Here is a 24,478-nt window from a genome sequence, read left to right as displayed (position 1 = left end):
TGAATAAACTATCTGTTGTAATAATTCCTGTTGCATCTATAAAATTGTGGTTCCAAACTCTCAACATGGATTAGCTTAAAAAGAGATTTTATTTTATTTAGTTTGGAATGGGTGGGTCTGTCTTCATCTAAGCTTTGATTTCCTTAAGCCTCACTGCAGTACCTGGGTGTCAGGGTATGTGACTATGGGCACAAGGGAAAAACACCCTTGTTGGATTTCTGGGGATGCTTTAAGGTTTAGGAGTGCTGGGCATGGCTCAGCTCCAAATACGGCACTCTGCTAGGAGAAGGGCCAGCAAATGACCCCAGTCAGACCATCTTCCTGTCAGATCACATCTCCAGCTGTGCAAGAGGTCACGCAAAACCTTTATGGATGGCATCAAGGCTGATGTAGAGAGCAATGATGCGATGAGGGATGGTCCTCCGCTGGGCCCAGGGAAGGGAGTCACCTACTGCCAATTCTTCTGCATACAAAAAGTCCTGGAAGCCCACAGTTTGTTCCAGTATTAATAATATTTCCAGTAATAACTACCGAGTCTCTGCCATCCTGCCCAGGTTTTGCAGACCAGCTTGTGAGCGTGGTGCTGCACACCATGGACCGAATCTTTCCAGAGCAGCTGAGCTTTTCTTTCCTTTCCCTAATCCAGAGTGCGGTGATGCAACATTATCCTTTCAGACACTCCCTCCCACGGCCGGAGATAAGTGTGATTCACAGAAGACAGGTGATAGAAAGATAGCAGCCTTTATTTTGACTGCCTTCTGGCAGACAATGCATAAAACATTTCTCGGTAAAAGCGTTTTCACTTACCATCTGTGTCGAGGATGTGCTTCTGGGGAAATGGTGCATCCGAGGTGTAGCTAAGTAATGCTGATAGGGCTGAGGGACCGGCCGGACCTGGAACTGGGCGTGAGTCAGTCCTGCATCAACGCTGAGGTCCCTGTGGGCATGAGGATGAGGACACAGCTTTGGTTGCATGGTTTTATTGCATGGCGCACAGCAAGTCAGATCATGCTCACGCAGCAACCTCCACTGGTGGGCTCTGGGCTGCGGTGGGTTCCTCAGCCTGGGGTGATGCTGCTGCTCGGAAGGGAGTTTTCTCCAATGTGGGCCAGCACAAAGGAGTATGGGGTTGTTTTTATGCCAATTAGCATTTGTGTTAGCCAGGTCAAGAGCTGCATGGGTGCAGCCTGCTAATTTCAGAGCAAGAGTGTTTTGGTGGCTCCGATGGATACCCAGGCTCAGTAACTCAGCCCAGCCAGACCAGGTCCTGTCTGTGCTGCCATCGCTGCGGACAGCTACATTTTGTCTGGAATATTTTGCAGGAACACAGTACAGGGAACACACAGATGAACCATCCTGGCTAGCTGTTAGGAGCCAGCTAGGCACCATCTGGGGGCTTTTTGATGTGCCTGTGCTTTCCTTGGAGGTACCCCAGCCCAGGTCATGGTAGGAGACTGCACCTCACCTGAACCCAGCCTCAGGGAGCTCCAAAGCTGCTCTTTGTGCAGAAAATAAAAAGGTTTAAAGAAATTTCTGGATGGGACTGCTGTAGAAAAGGGTGTCACACAACCAGCAGGCCAACACCAATGAAGCTGGACAACCCAAAAGTCCTGCTTGCCTGCACGCAGCCTGGCCTGGCCCAGCAGAGCTGGGGCTCTGCTTGGTGAGTTTGGGCACTTCTGTCCTCCAGGAAAATAACCCAGATCAATCCCAGGACTTGGCATGACCAAGATCCCGGCAAATGCCACAGCTGTGCCAGCGCAGCACACAAACTGCAGCCCATCCCCACGCCGTGTGGAGGGATGGGAGGAGACCTAACGCGGCATCTCCATTTATAATCCAATTAGCTCATCCCTCGTCTGTCCAGCCAAAGAGTCTCTCAGCAAACAAGTGCTTTGAATGTCATTCACTTTATCATAATTACGAAAGTCGGTGCTCTAGTAACCATTGTCTTCACATTTGCCAAAGCAAAGCTAATTAGAACACAGGGGTGGCTTCCCATTCCAGCCTCCAACTTCTCTTCCCCTAGGCGGAGGACAGTGGCAGCAAGCACCGCAGCTTGTTAGGAGCAACCCAGACGTAAAATTACTTTCACTCAACAGCAGATAACGGATGTGAGGGAACGGTAAATGTAGAAAACCTTTACCCAGAACAGCCTGGGTACCAGGCAGCAGCTCCAGTGTTCTAGTACCCCCTAATAAGACCCCCCACACCGAGCCGAAGCAAAGAAAGGGACTATCTTTGCTGACCTCATGCTAGCCATGTGCTAGACAGACAAAACCTGGCAGAGGATAAACCACAGCAGGCAACTGACAGGAACACAACCAGAGCAAGAATCTGCAGGGCTGGGCATTTTCCAGCCCCTGTGTCACAATTTTGGATATTTATCCAGTTGCTGAAGACTGTTCCCAGGTGGATGGAAGGCTCAACTGGAAATCAGGAGGCTTTGGGTCCATCCCCAGGCCTGATGCATGACCCTGACCACTTCCTCTCTGCCTTCCCATGTTCCCTGTCAGCAAAATAGACATGATAATCAACAGAGTGCTTTGAAATCAAGGACTGAAGAGATCTCTCAAAGATGAATGGCCATTATTAACTTGCACAAGTAATTGTGATAACAGCAGTGCTGAACTGTTTGTGCACAGATGCATTTAGAGGCTTAAAACTGGATGTCGAGGCTCCTGAAGCAATGCTGTGGGTCTACAGAAGGGTGCAAAGCAGAATACTGCATGGAATGGTGTTTTCCCAGGGTGTGGGGGTGAATAAGCAGAGCACATTAGCTGGAGAAAACCAAAACCAACCATCCCCTTCTAGCCTGTGCTACATGGACAACTTGGTGCTTAGATGTGAGGTTTAAGAGTTGTGATTGCTTACGGTACACGGGCTGCTGACAGCTGAAAAGTGAAGGATAAGGCTCCGGGTAACAGGTTGGATGGTCTTCACTAAATGCATATGCAGAAGATGATTTAAGGAACCAAATGGGAGTTTGTTTATTCTTCACCAGAAGATTTTAATCGAGGTTGAGCTGTCTAAGATGACTGATCACCTTCAGATCTTCCTTCCATCCCCATTTCCTGCGACGGTGCCTACCACCCACCTCCTCCGAGCGAGCGCCGCTGCTGCTTATGCGGTGGTAACACATTAGAGGAAAGTTTTTATATCTGTCACTGGGCAAAACTGTACATGTGCCCCGAGGGGAAATGAGTCACCCAAATATATATACACAGTATATGATTTCTGTCATCCTGGCTCCTTAGGTTTTATAAGGCTATGGAGAAACACAGGGTGAAAAGGGAGGGAGGGAGGAGGGGAACATAAAGTGATGCTTTATCAGATCCTTCTAATGATTATAATTAAACACTCTGCACCGAAAGAGAGGCAGAAAGAATGGCTCTATCCAGATGGTACATGAACCACTTTACAAACTGATCTAACAATGTCATCCCGGACAGATTCAACTCACAGCAGTGCCACTAACACCTGAGAAGAAAATGGCAGAGGGATCTGGCCACATTTTAGGTTGCATATTATTACCCTGGGGGGGGGGGGGGGGAAATCCCTCCCTGTGTTAAAAGGACTCTCCATTTGCAGAGTGAAGCACTCAGATGTTAGGGAACGCCATAATTAAGATTTCCTGTGCCATTTAATTTCAGTCCCCTTGTGCATACACATTGCGACTGTCTCTAATAACATGTTCACATGCTGGTTTTTCCGTTCCGTGCACAGAATGGACTTTGCTCAGCTAACAAGCAGCTACTCAGAAGCATGCTTTTATTTTCTTATTCTTCCAAGTAGGGCCCCATACCTTATTCACTGCGCAAGAGCTCCAAACCTGCTCTGAAAATGAAACAATCTGTTCCCTGCTCCGATTTTCCAGTGTATCAAACACTGCAGTGGGATTAAGAACTAATAGTTCATCCACACCACCCTGCAGGGTGGGGCAGGGCAGCGTGGTGCTTCCTAATATAGACCACAGGAAAAGCTGCAGCCACTGGGTTTTTGAGCGCCTGCTGGACAGCAGAAGATCTAGTTCAGGCAGAGATGTTGGTCTACAGGAAAAAGATCCTGACCGTGGCCCTGAAGCAGGAAGATTAATGCTTGGCTGCAGCCTGCATCCATGGATGAAGAGTTATGGGCAATACCAATGCCTCGATGTTATCACATACATGCACAAAGGCTTTAGCACACACTCATGGCCCTCCCAGAGATGATTATCCCATTGCACACTCCCCACTTTGTATGTGTTGAGATGAACCATTACCTTTTGCGAAACCATTGATCCATGATGACATCCACCAACCCTTACAGGTTTCCCAGGACTTTTTAAACACCTCATTTAATGCAGTAGTGCAATGTGGAAAACTTACCAGTCCGTCCCTTCGGCTAAATACCTGGGCTGGGGCCCCATGGGCTGTGGAGTCTGCAGTTGGTGGCTGAAGTCAAAGCTGGGGTGCAGACGGTGAGGCTGAACAGACATGCGCTCTTGAGCCCGCCTGCGGGAAGGAGACCGGCAAGCCAGTTAGCCACACAGTGGGCGTTGGTACATACAGCTCCTGATCCCAGCCTGTGTCAATAAACCAGGGGAAAACCCAAGCAGCTGGGCTTCTGAATCTGTGTCCAAGAGCAAAGAGTCCCAGCAGGTGTCAGGGATGATGGGAAGAGGAACCCAGAGCTATGTCATGCGCTCATGGTCACCACGGACATAACACAGACCTCCACTCTCACCCTCTGTGGCATCCACATACACTCAGTTTACAGGAGATGCTATTCGGTGGCAGCATGGAAAGAACAGGAGGAAACCAAACAACTTCTTCCTTAGCAGCTTTGTGCCTTTCGCACTATTTTATGTTTCTCTACTGTCAGCCCCATAAACAACACACAAGATAAAAGATGTCCCTGCCTCAGCCATTATCCATCATCATAAAGAAGCTGCAGGTTGTCTCGTCTCCCCATGCAGTCCATAAACTCCTGGGGAACCTCATTCATAACAGGATTACTCAGGAGTAGCTGGAAGCAGAATTTACTCTTGCTGGCCTTTGCCAACATTCCTCTGCATGATGGATGGGCCAGGCTAGGATACAGCTCCTTTTCCCACAGCTCCACCACCTTGGCAGGTAGGGAAAGTGGTATAAAATACAGCAAGGTTCTTCCAGCGGTTTGAGTCTTTTCTCATGCTTATTGCTTATTTGAACTGCTCAGGAGAAGAGCACATGCTGCGTGATCAGTGTCCACTTTTGGAAACAAGGTGGATGCACAAACAGGATTTGCATTACAGGCTCACACCCCTTGCTCCCTGACGAGTCTTTGCTTACCAGTTGGAGCCATCACAAAGCAAATCTACAGGAAAACACCAGAGCAAACAGAGCAGGGAACTGCCAGATAAAGGATTTTTCATGCAGCCACAGTTCAGAGGCTTCAATTTTAAAATGCACGACCCAGATTCCCATTACTGGGAGCTCATGCCCCACACCTGTAGGGTTTCTGACACCCTCCTCCGATGCAGCTGTGCTTTCAGAAACAGTCTGTGGGACCGGGCAGGAGGTTCCTGTCCTTTTCCACGTCACAAACCACTTGCAAATGTAATACCAACAGCATTTACCAAGCAGCCTCTGCGTGGAATTGGGCTGCGTGCTTTTATTTGAATTCAGCTTATGACTAAGAGAGAAATACTTGTGTCATTGGTGCATCAGCCTTGCACGTCTTTGCTACACAATTATTAACTAAACATTAAATACACCTAAAATCCAATTTATGCAAAACAAAACAAGGATGAGAGGAACACACAATTTTCAGACAGAAAGGGTATGGAAAGAAAGTGTTTTCCCTCTGTAGCATTCTTTCCAAATGAAGCATTATTGCAAAGACTCACCCTCTGATTCCTGGTGCATGGGTACAACCCACAAAGAGCTTCCATATGTCTCCAAAAAAATCACTCCTCTCCTATGTGCTCTCTAAACCCCTCTCTCAAGAAACACAATCAGGAGGACAAGGCCAGGCATCCATTTCCACCTCTGCTGAGTTACAGTAATTCTCTTGCAGTCGCCAGCCCAGTTTGAATTTAGGCTGCTTTCCGTGGCTGAATGTGCTGCAGGTCAATGCCATCATTCCCTCACAGAGCTGGGAAGACCACCAAAAGGAGAAAGCCCTCCATGTGCAAACCTGATGGATACAACCTCTTACATGGTTTTGAAACAGCAGCTACAAGGAGGTAGCTCATGCACAAGGTCTGTCACGCTCTCTGCTGTTGCAGGACAGGTTCACTGTAACACCAAGGTGTGTCACCCTACGAGTGACAACAATAGGTGACCTTGGGATGCTGAGCACGGTATGGATCCCCATGGGAAAGGTACACCTGCGGGTGCAACCTTCCCTGCAGCCTCCCTTCTGGTGGCTGCATTTTGGGGCTACCCAGACGAACTTGTGAAGAAAACCCAACGTTACCAGCACTTATTGCTGGGATTTTGCAGGAGCTGCTTGCTGAAGTGAGGCTGAGGTAGATCCTGAGCATCCTTCTGGAAGAGTAAGATCCTCTTACCTGGGATGGGGCATGAGCCGGCGCTGCTGTGCCTCGAGGAGCTGCTGCTGGAGGAGGTATTGCTGGTGTAGCGCCTGAGGTAGGAAGGAGGGTCCGGCCACGTCCTGGAAGGGCAGGGCTGGCACCGGCGCCAGGGGCTGGTGCAGGGGGCCGCTGTGCTGGTGCGCGGGGGCCATGTGGGGGGTCAGCCCCGGCTGGGGCTGCACTGCGTGAGGCAGGGTGAAGTCAGTGGAGAGCTGAGGCTGGGGACCCAGGTGGAAGTGCCGGCAGGAGGTAGCATGGGGATGCTGAGACCTTTGAAAAGGAGCACCTGCAAGAGAAAAGCACGGCCGTCACAGGGGCTAGAGGTGGCCAGGGCAGCCCAGCCCTCTGGTTGCCCATCCGGGACAAGAACTGGGCAAAGAGCTGTTTCTCTCTGCTGCCAAAAGGGTTAAAAATCAGAGAACAGGTCAGTTAATGCTGATTACATGGAAAAATGCTCATTTGGACTAATAAATTTTCTCCTCCAAAAACCATTGGAATGAAAACCTAGATTTAGATTCAAAGTGATTTTGGGCTCCAAATTGAAGTGTATACTGATGCAAACTGCTTCCGCTTGTTTGGGTTTGCCTGTTTTGAAGAGAAAAAGAACAAAAGTTCTGGTAGGGCCAGTAGCGATAGGACAAGGGGGAAAAGTTTTAGACTGAAAGAGGGGAGATTCAGGCTAAACATAAGGAAGATTTTTTTTTTTTACAAGGAGGGTGGTGAGACACTGGCACAGGCAGCCCAGAGAGGTGCCCGATGGCCCATCCCTGGGAACATCCAAGGCCAGGCTGGACGGGCTCTGAGCAACCTGATCCAGCTGAAGGTGTCCCTGCCCATGGCAGGGGGCTGCGCTGGAGGGACTTTGAAGGTCCCTTCCAACCCAAACTGTTCATGATTCTATGAAAAAACCTCAACCTTTCAGAAAAAAAGAGAAAAAAAATCTGTTCTATAAAATATGTTTTCATGGGTTATGATCTCACCAAAGTTTTCGAAGCTTGCTGACTTTCCATGCAATTCAAGGTATTTCTTTGCCTCTCTAAAAATGTCTCGTAGGCAAGGAAATAATCTCTGCTCTAAGAAACTGTCTCTCGCTGACTGTGGGACGTGAACGTGACACCTTCCACCTCTGAGAGCCAGGATTAAGACCATGCATCTTTGCTGAGGCCCTTCAACAGCCCGTCCTCACGAGCTGCACGCAGGGAGGGAACGGCTGCAGGAAGCAACACAGACTGCTATGAGACCAGCCATGAAACTGATGGGAACGAGGAAGAAATGAGGTGTGAAAGATATCCGTTGTGGAGGCTTTTTGCAAAACATCTGGCACTGGTTTGCACCTCACTCAAGATCCTTGCTTGAATGGGGCTTTGGCTGGATCCAGCACATTAATTCCTACATTCCTGGAGCATTTACAGGCATCATGGCAAAACTTCTGCCTCTTAAAGGAGGGAAAGAGTAAACTCAGAGGTGAAGGATGAGACTTCAGCTAGGCTATAAAAGATGCCTCTTTTCTGAGGATCAGCCCCAGGATAGGACACCTACCCCTTTATGCAGTCTTTTGGAGACCTCTCCTTCCTAAAACGCTCCTCTTTCTTTTTTAATTCTTGGGAATGGCACAAGATACCCAGGAACAACAGCACCGAGAGACATTGAGTGTCATCCCAAGACACATCACGTCTTCTTCACTGAGATCCCTTCTGCTTACACCTCCCTTCTGCCAGCCCGTCAGAGCAGCTCAGGGAGCCCTGAGCACTTTCTGTTCACGCCCATATGGAAACAGAAGATGCACAACACAAGCCAGATGCCAGCAAGAGAAATAACGGGAGGGGACCTAAGAGAAACGAATGATTTGCAAAACTGTGCATAAGTAATTACACACAGCGTCTCTTAAATACAAAATATTCCTCTGTAATGCCCCTCTGAGAGAGGCAGTGGGTAACAAACACATGTGCCACCAGCAGCAGAACTTCTTAAGGTGTTAATTTCTCATGCTGTCACATAACAGCATGATTTGACTTTGCTATTAATTAAAGCCAGAGGAGGTGGGATCAGACCCGCCATTCCTCAGTAACGGAGCTGCAAACCCAGAGCCAAGAGCCATCCACTTACCCCATTCCCCTGGTACTGCAGGTTGCACTTGCTGCTGTCTGCGTGGCCACAATTCACCGTACCCCACCGACAGGCCAAGGGTGAGTAATGAAATGGGGATCCTGTGCTGCCCTGGTGCATTGCTAAAGCTGAGCAACCCCATAATCACGGGGAGGTGCCTCGTAACTGCTGTGTTTGCTGTGTACTCGCAAAGTAACTCACGGTGAATTGCTCAGCTTCTAATGGCCATGGGTCCTCCCAAGGGAAAACTGCTACAGCAAGTCACTGGTGAGTGGTTTTACACCTCCAGGTCTTCTTGGGGCCTGAAGACAAGGTGGGAGAGCAGGTTCGAGTGCTAATCCCTCTGCACACCAGCCCGTGCCACCAGCCAGCAGTTTAGTTGTATTTCAGACAAAGATGGCTTTGGGCATCACAGGACAGTGAAGATCAGAGATATTCCCCCACATTTACTGGGCTGCGTTTTGTAGCACCTAAGTAAAGCAGAAAATGCCAGTCTCTTGTCTTCTGCACCTCTCTTGTCTCTTGATGCCTGGCGCAACCTTTAGCTAAGGTCTTACAGCCTTTTGCTCCGTCCTGGGAGGCCTTAGTCTGATTTAGTGAAATGTCTGCAGGACCTTTGATGCCAGAGCCATGACGAACTAGAGAGTGTGGGGTAGGCACATCATCTTGTCAGAGCTTTGGACTTGAATTTTTCCTCCCATACCAAGATAGTCCTTGTGAGAAACTTGGTCATATACTTCCCTGCAGCCCAGAAGGTGCAAACTTCTTCTCTGATATCTGGGCAGAAAGACATGCAGAGCTAGCATAACATAACGTAAAAGCCTAACCTCTTTTGTTTTGGTACAAAGAGTTGATTTGCTGTACTTTTAGGCACTAGTCAATTAAATCAAGCATTTTTTAGTATTTTTTCTGGTACCTATGGGTGCAATGATGCATTTCCCTCCATAGGAAAAACACTATTGAGATGTGACCAGGACCATACGATTAAATAACCCCATCAATCTGTCTTAACATAATACACTGTCTGGGGTTGTAACTGTTCATTCCCTACAACTAATCCAATTGCTGATGAGGATTTTGACAGCAAAGCAAAGACTTTGGGGAATACTTCAGCAAATCTATGCTTATTAGCAGCCATCAAATTATACAGCTGGCATAACCGAACCAGCTTGCACAACAAAAGGCCAGTCCCTGCCAAGGATGGTACTGGTGAACCTCAGAGAGCCCTGGCAAACAAATAACAGCACAAAACAGAGCATGACATTTCCGAGTTACCTACTGTCAAATTTACCCTCCCCTGCTAATTGCATCCAGCTGCAAAGGGCCTTGCTGGAGCCTGCTTTCCAAGTCCATGAGGGTCTTGCATACACAAGGTAACCCCAGTGTCACCCAGCTCGCACCAGCTGAGCAGCCTTACTCCAGGTCAATCACTATGAGCAACACCAAATCTGGCTCACAGGCAGTCACCCCTGTTCAACACAATGGAGGATCTCATGTTAGCAGTGTCTATAAACTATTGCTCTGCTAGGACATCTTCCTTCTCTTTCCCAAGCCATAGGTTGGTCCTAGATCACATTTGCATTGGAAATGACAAGCGTTGCCTATAAATGCTTCAAGAAAATTTGATTCGTGTATTTAATCTGCTTTTTGCCTGGACAGTAATGTCTGCCCACAGCAGAGAGAAATCCATGACTGAAAATGAGTCCCTATACTGGATTCCAGCTTATAGTTTCACTCCCCAGAACAAGGGCAGGGCTGACATTTTCATTAGCTAAGCTTTGAGGACATTTCTGCAGCAAAGACAATGAGGTTGGAAAGCGTGCCTGTTAAGCTCCCGAGCCACTAATCGCATCCTCCACGAGCCACATGCCCACCACCTGCTCCAGTGGTGGCTGTGGGAAGGTGATGTTGCTCTGGGATCTGCAAGGCAGAGACCTTCTCCCAGCTCAGTGAGCTCAAGTTTTGGTCCTTATCCTACAGAAGGACTCTCCTCTATTGGGATACTTTGATTCTGCAGGAAGAGGGCTCTGCTAGCTCTTGGATATTTTTTATGGATTACCCCAAAGGCACCTAGCAGGTTCATCAGCTTCAGTGGCCTTTGCTGCAAACATCTGTCTTCTCCAGCTGAAGAGGAAGGGGGAAGCCCAGTGTCCTTGCTGTAGAGGCAATGCAGTCCTCACCAGCCCTGAAAGGCTTTTGACCAGGGGCCAATTTGGAAACACATGTCCCCATGTCCAGCCTGCTGGTCAGGTGGAGAAGGTCCACCTTGCTGCGTGAGGCTCGTTGATGTGCTCCTCCTGGCGGCACAAGTATCTCCAGCCATGGAGGACTGATTTCTCTGGGCTTACTGTCAGGCTTCCTACCAGCCAGAAATCCTTCTTTCCTCATCCTGTTGTTTCTTCCTTTCATTTAAACGCTGTTGCTGTGGCAGATGATGATAGCTCAGAGCAACATCAGATCAGCAGCTCTGAGATGAGCAATGCATCACATCTGTGTCAGCAAAGCAAACAACTTACTCCAGTTCTGTGCAGTCTCCCATTAACTGGTTGAGGCCAAGTGCCACCGAGATCAGAGACCTCTGTCTCAGTGCAAGCGTCTAAACCGAGTTATTTCTCAGCAGAGCAGGGGTGTGTTTCCCCCCTCCCCTTCTTTACGTTTCTTCTCCTGCTGCGTATTAGATCCTCATGCTCTTCTGTTGACCGTACACATTTGCCAGGTCTGCTGTCTTCCTCAGCCTGCCCACCCACGCACCCCAGCTTGGACAACCCTTGGTGCCCTACTCCCACCTGGCCTCAGCTAAGCCACAAAGGCAGCTAATGCCTGAGCTTAGCTAGGATAATCCAGGTCTAAGAAGTGCCTTGCAAATCTAAATTTTGCCCTAAAACATGGAGGCAAAAATGGGAACCAGTGGAGGAGTGAATCAAGTCTTGGGCAAACCAAGCTACCTGTGGGGTGGAAAAGGGGAGCTATGTGGTTCTCTGACATGCCTGGGGCAAAGCCTGGTCCAAAAGAAGATATGACATAGCTTCAGATGGTGTAGGACCTTGTGGTCACTGATGCCCCACCCGCCTTGTGCCTTTGCGTGAGCACCAGCAGCACCTCTCTGCCTTATGTCACTGTTCTGACAGCCACCACCCCCACCCCCCTTCAGCTTCTTCTATCACATCCCAAAGCCAAGGTCAGCGCCAGGGACCAAGGGGTGGGAGAACTGGCGCTTCAATAATTCCTGCCGCCGCCAGAACATGAGTGCAGATCAGTAGCTGCCCCCACCAGTCTGGCTCACCTCTGGTACCGTGATGGGCACCGTGGCTTCACGCCGTGATGCCGAGGACCCACTACACAGTGGGTCTTCAGCTACCCAGCTTGGCGATGCCGTGCTTCTCCCTGCTTGCTCCGTGAAGACAACCTTCAACTAAAAATCCCGCTGGGAGGATTGCTTAACAGCTATTTACAAAGCATCCAAAACGCTTAGCTGGAAGGTGGTGTTACAGGCTGCAGTCTCAAACCGGGGAGGTATGAATTAGTTTTTAGCAAGCCAACAGATGATGCTGGCATGTGGATAGCTGAACCTGTTGGGCTGCTCGCCACCACGCCGTTTCCACCCTTCGCTCACACAGGCTTCGAACACAGTGGAAACCCACGGGGAAACTCATCACATCCTCCTCGCCGACACTTTCTCACTTCCACAGCTTTTTCTTTCTTCCCCCCCCCCCCCCCCCCCCCCCCTCAGTTCTACAGTTATATTTACTGTTTCTATACATTATCTGAAGCAGCCTGGACTTCTTCTCATTAAAAGAAATGCTCCTGCTTCCTTCGCACCCCCTGGTAAACCTCACAAATGATAAATTCATTTATTTTTGCAGGTTAGCATGTGACAACGAGTCACCAAAATGTACTGGTCTGATACTGGGTGTTTCTGACACTGGGATTCTCCTTTAGCATCAGTCAAGATTTGACTATGCGTGTGCGCATGCAAATTTATCCATCCAGCAACATTTCACCCAGGAAGGCTCAAGGGATCCGCATGCTCATTAAACACTGACCCATCTCAGAGATGCAAAGCCCCTGGGTAATCCCTGCAGAGAGACAGGGGATGCTATGGGCTTCATGAAAACAAAAACCCAGAAAGCAGAACAATTAATTTCCACCCTCTTTCCTTGTGGCAACAGTATTTTTGATGCAGTCAGGCTACTAGAAAGGGATGCAGGATCAGGCCCAGAGCTGGTGCTGGGGGTAGGTAACTCGAGCAGACTGCTGCAGCCCAGGGAGCCCAGCCGCCTTCGAAAGGAAAACAAAATCTGTCTTATGCTGTTAAGCTGCCTGCGATGCATGTGAATTTTTCCCTTGGGTAAGGCAACCTGGCTGGCTTGTCGAGGCATTCATGTTCTGCGTGCGAGCATGTGGGAGCCAGGGGAGCGGTGGGGAGGCTGGAGCTGTTTATACATCTTGATCCCATCGTGGCGGAGGGAGAGATGGCGGCTCCTGGAGAGCCCTGGCTTCACTCACTGACAGATTTTGCAGCCGCAGAAGATCTGCCCGTCACAATCGGCTGAGCTGGGGGCCAGAGCCATGGCGTCTCGGCCGTTTCGCCCCGATTAGAGCCCCCACAACCCCTCCGCCTCCTCTGGGAAGGCAGATAAACCCCATCAACAGGAGCCTTTCCAAACACCGAGCTCTGCAGAGAGCCTGCCAGGCTTTTAATAGCTCGGGAGCCCTGGACGTGCATTAAAATTTCCCTCGGAGACAGCAATGCAGTGGGAAGTTAGCATCGGTCCGACAGTATGCAGCGAGTAAAGGTTAAAATCGTGGGAGCAGCTCCAGCTTCAGGCAGCACACCGAGAAGGACTGCCACAGGGACTCACACTGCGTTTACAAACAAGTTACTAACCACTTGGTGCCACCAGCCACGTGTTAACCCTTTGCAAATTATTTGTGAACATATCCTTATTAAAGAAGTTACACTGACTTACTAATAGGAAATGAGGGGTGGCAATGCACATGGAAAACAAAAAAATAAAAAATAATAAGCTCCCAGGGCAAATCCCCTGTATATTCAGCTGCATAAAAATTTACCAGTCTTGCAGATAGGGAGATATCACAGCATCTCACTTATAGGACAGCAAATGCAGGGTAAGGAGATCGGGGCAAGGAGGATAGCAGAGGAGGAGGAAAGAATCTGAGAAAAAATCATCAGATGAGGAGAAGGAATCTGTCTCACATTCAGCACCTTTGCCAACAGCTTTCTCATTTCATTTAGCAAATGGCAAGAACCATGCCAAAAATAATAGGCAACCAGCTCAAATCCAGCCCGGGGTGCAGCCTGCCATCCCACACGTCTAGTGCTGTGCAGTGGGTAGCAGACCCAGCACCAGCCCATGGTCGGGCAAGGACCAGCCCCGGCACACATCAGCAATGGATGAGGATCATTTACATTTGCCTTATTTGCTTGGCCAGGCCATGCAGCACCAGGGACCAAGCCAGGATTGAGCCCTTGCAGTGGGCAAAGGGCTGGTCTGTGGTGGTTGGTGGAGCACGGTTGGGTCCTGGGGGGAAACATGAGGTTTGGGAGGTTTATCATCCTCCTGCTCGGTCTTGCACATTTGATGGAAAAAAGCTGCAAAGGAGTTTAGGGGAATGGGGCTGAGATGGGCTTCCCCATGGGAAATTAATGACTTGATAGTCAGTGCCACCCAACAGCTCTTATTGCCCCCTGCCTCTATGGACCTCTGTGCAGGCACAGCGAAACACAGCTCAGCTTGTCCTGAAAAATACGTAAACACAGACCTCAGAGACCGCAGATCGCCCTTGCCTGCTTGTACGATCCCCATTCAACATCCTCCCACCCTAAAGAAGCCTCTCATGAATTGCTGAGTGCCGTGAGCTGGCGTGGCTGGAGCAGAGGCTCGTACACACACCCGTGGCCCCTAATGCTGAGCAGAGCATCTCCTCTCCTGCACACCGTAGGGAAACATGCACAGTCCTGATGCACCCAAAAAAAAGCCAAGGCAGGACTCCTTCCAGAGCCTAGATTCAGCATTCAACAACAAAACCCACACAACTGGCAATAACCAGCATATTTACAGCAGGGGTGAAGTGATGTTGAGCGGTGGGGATGGGGAGCAGCAAGAGCTGGTGACAGGATAGGGCCAGGCAGCCCGGACCCATCACAGGGGCGGGATGGCTGTTTATACAGCACTGGATGAGGTTTTTTTTTCCTGAAATCCTTTTCCACTAGCTTCAAGGGAAAGAAAAAAAAAAGTTTTGTGGAAGATGATGTTTCACAGGAACGTGTTGAATTCAGCAATATTTTCCGAGGAGGAAGGAGAAACACTTCGGCAGCATTGCTACACTTAAATCTGTCTTTTTGCTTTTATACTTCGCACTATGTTTTAATTATAGCTTTATTCTTATGTATGGCATTCAAGGGTGTATTTATGATTTTTGGATCATCACACACCAAAAAAAAAAAAAAAAAAAAAAAAAAAGTCAAATTGCACTGAAAGAAAATGTTTTCTGAGATTTAATGACCCCAGTTTCACTCCTCCCCTCCCAGGCTCTCACGTGCCTGGAGGGATGGGTGGCCCTGGCAGCCTGGCATGATGTTTCCTACCCAGCCCAGCTCTTCCTCCCCAAACTGTCCCATTTCTCATGGTTCTGAGTCCAGCTTCATACATCTGCCAGGAAAAGGCACCGGAGAAAACGTGGCTTTGGAGATGTTGCAAAACCCCTCTGTGACTTTTTTATAACCCTTCTTGTTTCTGTTTGGTCTGAAGGCGTCAGGAAGGATGGAGAACCAATGGCCAACAGGAATGGCTCGCCCTCAGTGCCCAAGCTAAAAAGCAGGGGTCACATCTGAGGTCTAAATGACACTTTTGGGTGCTCAGCCCTTTGCAGGGCTTATGCCTGAGCAAAACCAGGGCATTTCCAAGGGCAGAAAGGGTTTGGCTGGTATCTGAACTTCAAAGCAACTCTTGGAGCTTTGCCCAGCAGCCATGCCACCTGATGTGCTCACCCATCCCTTCTCCCCCACCATCACCCCAGCCAGCCTCTGTGTGCAACCCAAGCCCATTTTATGTGCCATACAGTGGGGAAGGCAAACAAAATTGGAGCTTTTCCCAGTTTATTGGCAGGTGCCTGGGCTCAACAGCTCTTCTCCAGGGTTTGTATTGTTAGCTCAATTTAAAAAAAAAGTTGAAAATGGAGTTGGAGGGGCCCAGGGGCCCCTTTGGTTAAAAGAGGGAAGAGAGCTCATCTTTTCGTGGTTATACATTGCTAGCAGGGTCTTACAGCTACATCAATTAATCCCTAACCTGGAAATGAGAAAATTAAATAAAGGAAGGAATTCATCCTCATTTTAAAAATAAACCTGACATGACAGCTGACTATGACTTGGCTCTGCCTGTAGAGAGCAACGGGGAAGCACTTGGAGCAAGCCCTGTCCCTGCCCTTGGGAATGTAAAACGTGCTGACTTGTGCACGCAGGAGCCCTGACTTTGATGGGCAGCGATATGCTGCAGCCAGTTGTTTGGAAAGGGAAATTCAATACTTGGGTTTCCAATGTTTCCTCGCTTTCACTGTGTCCAAAGCCCTCCCAAGATATTTGGAAGTGCTCAACACCTGCCTTAAAACACTCTTAACTGCTCTTAATGACCGGCCCGGGGGCGGGGGGCTTGCAGCAGCTCCCTCCTAGCAGTAATGATAGGCGGGACATCCAGAAACAGGGGAAAAAACAAAACCATGACAAAAAACAAACCCCGAACCACCACCAGCTAGACCTTGCAAGGACCTGGCAGGATCTTGGGTGTTGCGCTGCATTGTGCACAGACTCTCAATTCTGCGATAGCTCAAACCAAAACCCCCCACCCAAGCACTGACAAACCTGGTGGGTCTGAAATCCAAACACAACTCTAACCCTTCCCCAGAGAAGGTGTTAGGAAAGAGCCAATGCCCCCAGCTGTCTCTTGTCCCTGTTTAAGCCTCCTGGTCTCAAACCTGCATCTGCTCAGCATTAACCCATGCCACGCCGCAGTGGCTCAGAGGGGAGCAGAGTCTGTCCGGTATGCCTGGACCTCATAGACACTCGGGAACCAGGGCTTATCCGCAGTCCTGGCACAGGCTGTCCTGCCAGGTTGTGGGGATGCAGCCACAGCACCCCAATCCTGTGTGGGCCCCAGCATCCTCTCCCTCCTCAGCAGCATTTGGTGAGGACCAGTGGCACCGATGCCAGCCCTCTCCTCTACACACATTTTATATCCCCTGTCCATAGGGATTTTCAGTGAAGATTTCCATCCTGCTCACCCCTTACCATCCAAGAGGGGCAAGATGCTTTTTTGGGGCACGGTTTGCCTGACCTGCTTTAAACCTCCCTGCTAGGATGGGAGCAGCATGTGAAACCTGTCCTAAAAACACAGAGGAGGCTGGTTTGGGCAGGTTATTCCACATCAGTCCCATCCATCTCCATTTTGCATGCATTGATTTTTCCCCCTATCCTGTGTTTTAAGTAGGACTGTAATAACCAGATGTGTTTTCCTGGTGGATTTATTTATCTGCAGCTTAAGCCCGGAGGTGGGAGATCCCATCCAACATGACTGCACAGCTTCAGAGTGAGTGGCAGTGATCTGGGGGGCGGGTTTAGGAAACTGGTGAATGTTTCGCCATTTCTGGGAACAGCACATCAGGTTGGATGGGGAACGTTTTGCAGTCCAGCCTTTCTTCTTTGCTGGCTCTCTGGCAAATCAGCCCCAAAGCCAGAACATTTTGAGGCACAGCACTGAGTTTCATTTCTCCTAGCATCTGCAGAAACGTGCCACCAAAACCAGCTATCTGACCTCGTGGAGAGAGCACAGCGCTGGGGAGCAGCAAGAAGTCAGGCTGGCTATTAAAGAAAGGGAGGTGGCAAGTGCTGGGTGTGTTGTTAGTGCTGCTATTAATGCTGAGGGCTAATGAAGTTTGTAGTGGTGAAAGGATGGGAGTCAGGACATGGGACATCCCCTTGCAAAGCGACTGGTTGGTCCCATGTTGCAGGTCACCTGGATTTTATCTTAAACCCTGCAGACACATGCCAGGTAGGGTGCAAAGCATGTACCAGGGTGTGTGATTCCCTCAGCAGGGCCAGGAGGGCAGCATGTGTGGTAACTGCCACCCAGGGAAGCCAATATACTGTACAGCCCCCCTTGGGGTTTTTTAGAAACCTCCCAAAAACCACACTAAAATATGCCCCTCTTCACCCCACAAGGCAGAAAGCAGGAGCCGTTCAGCAGCAGGCATTTCTCAAAAGTGACGATATACAGAAGACAGGAGCATTTCACAATTGCTAAAGTACAAAAAAATTAAGATTATCTCTTAAAAGAGAGCAGAAATGTTCCCAGTAGGTGGCTTCAGGCGATGCAGCGAATGAACAAGTACAGGGGATTTACTAACCAAGGCTATAAGGTCCTATCCTGAGCCCACGAGCTCACCCCCCCAGCCCAGGGGCAGCCCTCGGCATGGGGGCTTGCACCTGTGGAGCTCCTGAAAGCTCCCAATCCCCACTGGTCTTGTCCCCTTCATTTAACTAACCTAAAGGACTCTGGAAGTTAAAGCATCACGGTGCACTGGTTGGAGGTGTCGTGCAGGGACCCGTTTGCACCCCCAGCATTGTGCCAGCAGCCAGGGCCACCGTCCAGCCCAAGAACCGAAGCTGAAGAGAAGGTGTGCGAGACGTGGTGGGTACTGGCAGCGAGTGGGCACATGTCAGGGCAGCCCAGAGTCTCTTTATGCTGAACTGACTTGAACTCAGGTTTGAGAAAACCCCAGCAAGTGTGAGTCCTGCCATGTCACAGCCTGGCAATTCCCTTTTACGCTCCATGAATAAGAAGCCTGTAGCTAAAAGCTGAAGATCCTGGAAACCTGTTGCCTTATTAAATTTAATATCCTAGGTACATGTCACTCCAGGAGAGAGAGCTATGTTTAACGTACAAGTAAAACATCAGTTTCTCAATGCAGAAATAGCTTTTACTTTACATTTCTGCATGAGATCCTGGCATGAGTTAGTGCTGCTAAGCCCTGCTGTAATAACACATAAAGGAAAACTCCACCCAGACAGCAAGAAATATGTATTTGATAGGGCTAAATGTAAAGTCATCTATCTAAGAAAAACCACACAGGTCCTATTCGCAGGTGGCAGAGTATCTGAGGAAAAATGGGTTTTGGTCATCAGCAAACCACGAACTCCCAGAGCTCCAGCAGCATCTGAAGGCAGAAGCGTTCACTATACGGAAAGCAGGAGGAGGGGGGCTGGGAGCAGTAAGCCCCTTATGTCGGTGCCAAAGCCAGGAAGGAGGTCTGGGAAGGAGCCCAAGGGTGCCCTGCACACAGCCTGGAGGGAGGCACCACACAGAGGCCTGTGACTCCACACCAGAAAGAGCAAAGATGAAACAAACCACGGTTGAGCGCAGCCTAGAGCAGTGCCTGACATGAGCTGGGACTCATCAGCCCGGTAATAAGCCCAACAAAACCCAGCGGTCTGGGCTGACCTGCAGCCAACACGGGCTGAAACAGGGGGCACCGCACACCCTCAGCCCAGACCCTGCCTCAGCACCAGGGCTGATAAAGCCCAGGCTGGATAGTTTCCTAAAGAACGTCCCCTCACTTGGGCAGGGATTAATTTTGGGATGTGGGATGGAGAAGGTGACAACAGCTGTCCCTTCCAGCATGAAAATCCACCTGTTTGTGGGGAATTTCCCCTCCTGCTGAAGTCAAAGGAAGCTGAGCGCATGTCTTTTCCACCACAATGGGAATAGGAAATCAAGTTCCTAACTTATTCCATCAAGAATATCCCACAGAGCTGCAGGTGGCCCGGTAGCAACCAGGTAGGATGCTGCAGGTATGACTCTGTCACAGGCAACATCTTATTTCCCTGCAACCAGCTTCAGAAATATCCCAGCAAGCATCTTGCATCCCTGAGAAAGTTAAGACGAAGTCAATGTTTCCGTCATCAACCTCATGTTCGAGGGGCTCGTAACCTTTGATGTTTGTGCTCTCATGATGCCAAAACTTGGCACAGAAGCACACGGCCCAGATGCAGTTTTATTTGGTAATAAATAGCTCAAATCTCATAAGCCTTTTTTTTTTTTTTTTTTGGCTTAAACATGTAAAATGGGAAAAGAAAAATGTGTGGGGTGGTTTTTTTTCTACCTTCTGATAGTTTTGGAAAAGCAGCTTATACTGAATAATGTCAGGGTTTTTTCAGATATACACAATGCCTTTTCTCAAATGCCTTGCCTTTTTAATATCTGCTCTTTAACAGGATCAATGTCCTTTGCCCAGCGCGGTGCCAGCAGCGCAGCCCAAGCTTTCCAGGGATGACTCGCAACACCGGATTACTTGGTCTTTGGCACATTAAGCCTGATGCTCAGGAAGAGTTAAAACGTGGCAAAACTCCACAAGCCCTTTAATCAATGTCAGTGACGTTTTGAGGACAGATTGCTGTTTTAATTGCGCCCCTGTGACATCCCACTTCTCTAGAGTTCAGGCAGTTATTGCAGCCCACCACCACCTAACCCGCCCCCGGCTGAGCACTGGGTTTTGTCAGCTATCTGCCTGGATTTCAGCACTCTCAGATTTGCCCCAAACTCAGACTTTGCTCTACCGAGGCCAACTGCTTTCCAGTGGCCAAAAGCCAAGGAGACGGCCCAAGCCCCTAGCCCAAGAGCTTGGCTGCCCTTTAAAAGTCCACCTCAGCTGGAGCAAAGGGAAATAGCAGTGATTTTGCTTATACGGTCAGCTCCAGACATCAGAGGGTCCCCAGTGGGACCCCAGGCTACCGTCCAGCTGGTGCCGTTATCCAAATGCTTTGCTGTCTGCAGTACTGGAATGTCCCCAGGCTGATATTGGGGTCAGGGTCATGCAACATGGCCCAAAGAGGACTGTGCAAATGTTACCTTACGAAAATATCCTTTCCACGGAGTGTGGATCCACCCGTCGTCCACTCTAATAAGCCACATCTCTATTTGCTGGGAGGGATGATTGAAGGCAAACCTACAGGGCTGGGAAAGTTTCCCCCTAAATGGCTTCCCATCACATCCTCCATCTCAACGCCAAGCTTGCAACCCCGCAGCGTGCACAGAGCCTCCCCACACACTTGTTCCACATTTCAGCCTCCCCCAGTCCCAGCAGACCCAGTAAAGAATTACTTGCAAGAGAGGTATGGGGAATTTTCTGGCTGGAAGCAAGGCAGGCAGCTCATGCTGAGAGCTCACCCCTTGTCCCAGAAGGTCCCAGCCTGCCGCCAGCCCTGTGTACATGTCATCTCCAGGAGGAATGGGGGAGCCCACGTATGGTATGGATTTGCACAGCATCCAGGTGACTCACTGAGGGAGAAGTGAATTGGAAGAAAAACTTCTAAATATACAGGTACACTTTGGGCCATCTGTCCTCGAGCAACGCTAGCCATAAGCCACGTTACAAAGCACGCAGGGGATGTCACTGCAAGAAGTCACTTACGGAAGTACCCTTTATATGGCATAGCAATTGCACCCGAGGAAGAAGCGTCCTCCTGCTGCGACAAGGCCATTGCAGGAATTTTTAGGTGGACAGATTGCAATGCTACATCCAAAACTACTTCCAACCACAGCAAGGTCCTCCCACTTCCCATGCAGATAAGGTGTAACCCAAGTCCCACAGCTGGGTGTCGGGGAAAACACCAGGCATGATCCACGGCTGGGAAGCATTTGCTTAACATCAGGCTGGTGCCAGGAGGGTCTGCTGCAAATCCAGGCATGTCATCTTCAATCTGTCTGCAGGAAAGATGGCAGCGGTGGGTCTGCGCTCCCTGTGCAATGTCAATTAATGCCTTTTTTTCTTTTTCTTTTAAATTTAAAGGCAACACAGTACCAGTAATTAAACTAGTCTAAAGAAGCAGACCCAGCCACCTCAAACAGAAAAGCTGTTGCAGAGCCAAAAGATTAAGCCATGTGAATATTAAAGAGAAAGAAATCATAGACAAATCCAGAATGAGCCACGCTAGGTGACAAGGGAGGCCCATACACAAACCTGCATCCCCTGGTTTTACGTCTTCTCCAACTACCAGGGGGTGAGGAGGATGCAGAGAAGGAAGAGAGGGGACCCCAGCAGCAAAGCCTGCTCCCTCTTTTGAGCAAAATACAACCTCTGGCAGTCTGCTCCCCATCAAATTAGTTCAGGCAGAGCTAATCTGAGCATTGCAGGGTGGAAAACTGGTCTGGGTCCAGAATCCTCACACCGCATCAACCCCTTGGTTGGACATGATGGGCACCTTGTGGGATGGAGAACGTTGGGGAGTTGCTGGGAGAAGAAAGTGCTTCTCAGCAGGGGACAAGCCAAACCAAGTGGCCTTAAGTCACCCGAAGGGAGGCTTACCAAGGCAATGGCAGGCGAGTTTATCTCACTTTACTGTTTTCTTTCAAAGAACTGCCTCCTCCCATCTTGTGTAGGAGCAAACCACCCGGCCAGGACCTGAGCTGACCTCCCGTTATGATTTTTAACATTCCTGACAGCAGTTTTGCCAAGCCTGCTCAGACAGAAATATTCTTCCTCTCTCACATGGATGCTGTTTTTATTACATCTACCTTGGAAAACCTACAGGCTGCCGTTCAGCATAACCAGCAAGCCTGGCAGGTATACAGGGAGGCTACAGCATCCTTGGTCCTGCTAGACCAGCAAACCCCCTTGGAGAAGCCCATTAACAGCACCAGCTTGCCACAGTTATCTTACTTTCCCAAAACAGCCTTGCTGTTGAGAAACAAAGCTGACATTCAGAAGGAATTTGGCTCCCGGGGCTGTGGGTGTTGCTCTTAACAGAAATAACAAAATAAATAGAAGGGTTTTGGTTACAGGGTGCAGAATAACCTGTAAATTGTTGTTTATGGGGCTGGTTAAATGCCCTGTAAGTACAAATAGTGGCGATGACTGGAGTGCAGTGAGCTGTCGCTCGGGGGAGGAAGATGAGATGCCATGGCAGGGAAAGTGTGTGTCCCCAGGGCTTTCTGAACACTAGGCACTTGTAGCTTAACTGATACAGCCACCCATGTGTTTCCAGGACCCACCACATGAGAGGTAGGATTCCTCTCATGCCAATAATGGGTTATTTTATATTTGCAGGGTGTCTCATATGGGTTTTTAGCAGTTTTAATGGGTGTGAGGTTCAGCTGCTGCTCAAACTCCTGGTCTTGGACCTCTGGAAGTTGTGGGACATCCAGCGTCAGACACCAGAAATTGGACTAGGGGAGAGTTAGGGAGCCCAGTTAGACCAGCTATTCACACATCAGCACAAGAACCAAGAAACTGGCTGGTTAATTAGCACAATACTATTAGGAGAAGGTTGGTGGCCTTGGGGAGAAGCCTGCAGCCTTGTTGAGCTCTTTCCACAAGACTCTAACCCCCCCAGTTTGCTTTCCCCAAATGAAATTCCTATGCAGTACAGTTCCTGCACCGGCAATTTTTATGTCAGGTGAAGCCTTTCAAGGACCAGATCTTCAAACAAATGCAGGATGTGGTGATCTATCTAACAGAGAGATGCCCCTTGCCATCCCCAGGAGCCGGGATGGGAGGCTGGCAGATGGACAACACTGTTTCACAGCTGCTGATTAAACAGTGATGACGATGCTCGGCAAGACGCCAAATTAATTAGCGCTAGCCACACAATCTACAAGTCCCTTTTGGATTTAAAGAAATCTAAGAATTTCCAAAATTCACTTTTGTACACCTCACTAGCCTGACATTTTCCCTTGAATTTACTGTTCCCAAAGTTGTGTTTCTCTTTCATAGGGGGCTTGTGCCATTTTTAGATGCCCTGAGTTTGAACGCGTGGCAGAAGGAACTCGGAGCCTTTATAGCTCTTGGCCTTTTGGAGAGGATGGACTAATCTTCGGCTGATATTTAGCAGAGGCTTGCAGCGCTGCATATGACCTCCTGCTTGATATTGTTATGACCTTTCAGCTTCGTTTGTGAGACCATCTGAAATTTGTTTGATTTGGGCTCCTCTGCAGGGCCTTCAAGCAGACTTTTTGTGCCGTGGAGAATCGTGGCAGGCCCAAATTAGCTGTTTCTGTACTTAAATGGCATGGGGGGAAGATGGCAAAGCATATGGACAGTGCAGCAAGAAGCAGCAGGCTGGTAGATGTACCCTGTTTTACAGAGGAGGAGATGGGAGCTGGGCAGAGGGCAGAGCTTGCCTAGGCAGCAGAAGGGGTGGGTGGTGGACCCAGGGCCAGACCCTCTCCTCCCTCTGCATATCTCCTGTGAAAAGCTGTTTGCACAACCGTGGGTTGCTGCCATGCTGTTCCCTCCCCCACTGCCTCCTGGTGATGCTTTGGAGACCAAAGCCACCTTTTCCCTATGACAAAATCTCCAACGTCACCCCACGCTTGTGGGGCATTTACAGGTATCACCCCACCCAGGGCTCCCACCAGTTAGTGTGTTACCATTGCTAGTGAGAAGAACCAAGGAAGACGGGGCTGAGTTTCTATCACTAGCAACCTAGCAACCCCTTTTTTGCCTTGCATCCACCATTTTTCCCAGCAGCAGGTGGTTTTCTGTCCTGCAAACCATGCACACGCATGACAAGGAGTGAGAATATGCATCCTGGAGGGCAGGTGGACAGCAGATTGACAGGCTGTAAGATAGACTCATAGAATCATTTAGGTTGGAAAAGACCTCTAAGATCATTAAATCCAACCATTAACCCGGCACAGCCAAGCCCACCACTAACCCATGGCCCTGAGCACCACATCTACACGTCTTTTGAAGACCTCCAGAGATGGTGACTCAGCTGGTTCCCTGGGCAGCCTGTGCCAG

General features: G+C 49.4%; 1 protein-coding gene across 1 annotated transcript in view; it reads right to left on the bottom strand.

Moving 5' to 3' along the window:
* The window catches only part of RNF165 (ring finger protein 165), a 48,143-nt gene that overhangs the window by 5,326 nt on the left and 18,339 nt on the right, over window positions 1-24,478 (bottom strand). Inside the window, exons 2-4 of the mRNA XM_040580668.1 lie at window positions 6,536-6,845; window positions 4,368-4,493; window positions 808-937 (exon numbers count right to left, since the gene is read on the bottom strand). Coding sequence (XP_040436602.1) covers window positions 808-937; window positions 4,368-4,493; window positions 6,536-6,845 — 566 coding nt within the window. The remainder of the gene's footprint in view (window positions 1-807; window positions 938-4,367; window positions 4,494-6,535; window positions 6,846-24,478) is intronic.

Source organism: Falco naumanni, chromosome Z, assembly GCF_017639655.2.
Source record: "Falco naumanni isolate bFalNau1 chromosome Z, bFalNau1.pat, whole genome shotgun sequence".
In the NCBI taxonomy this organism is placed as follows: Eukaryota; Metazoa; Chordata; class Aves; order Falconiformes; family Falconidae; genus Falco; species Falco naumanni.
The sequence above is the reverse complement of the archived record's forward strand: the minus strand, read 5'-3'. Positions and strand labels throughout refer to the sequence as shown.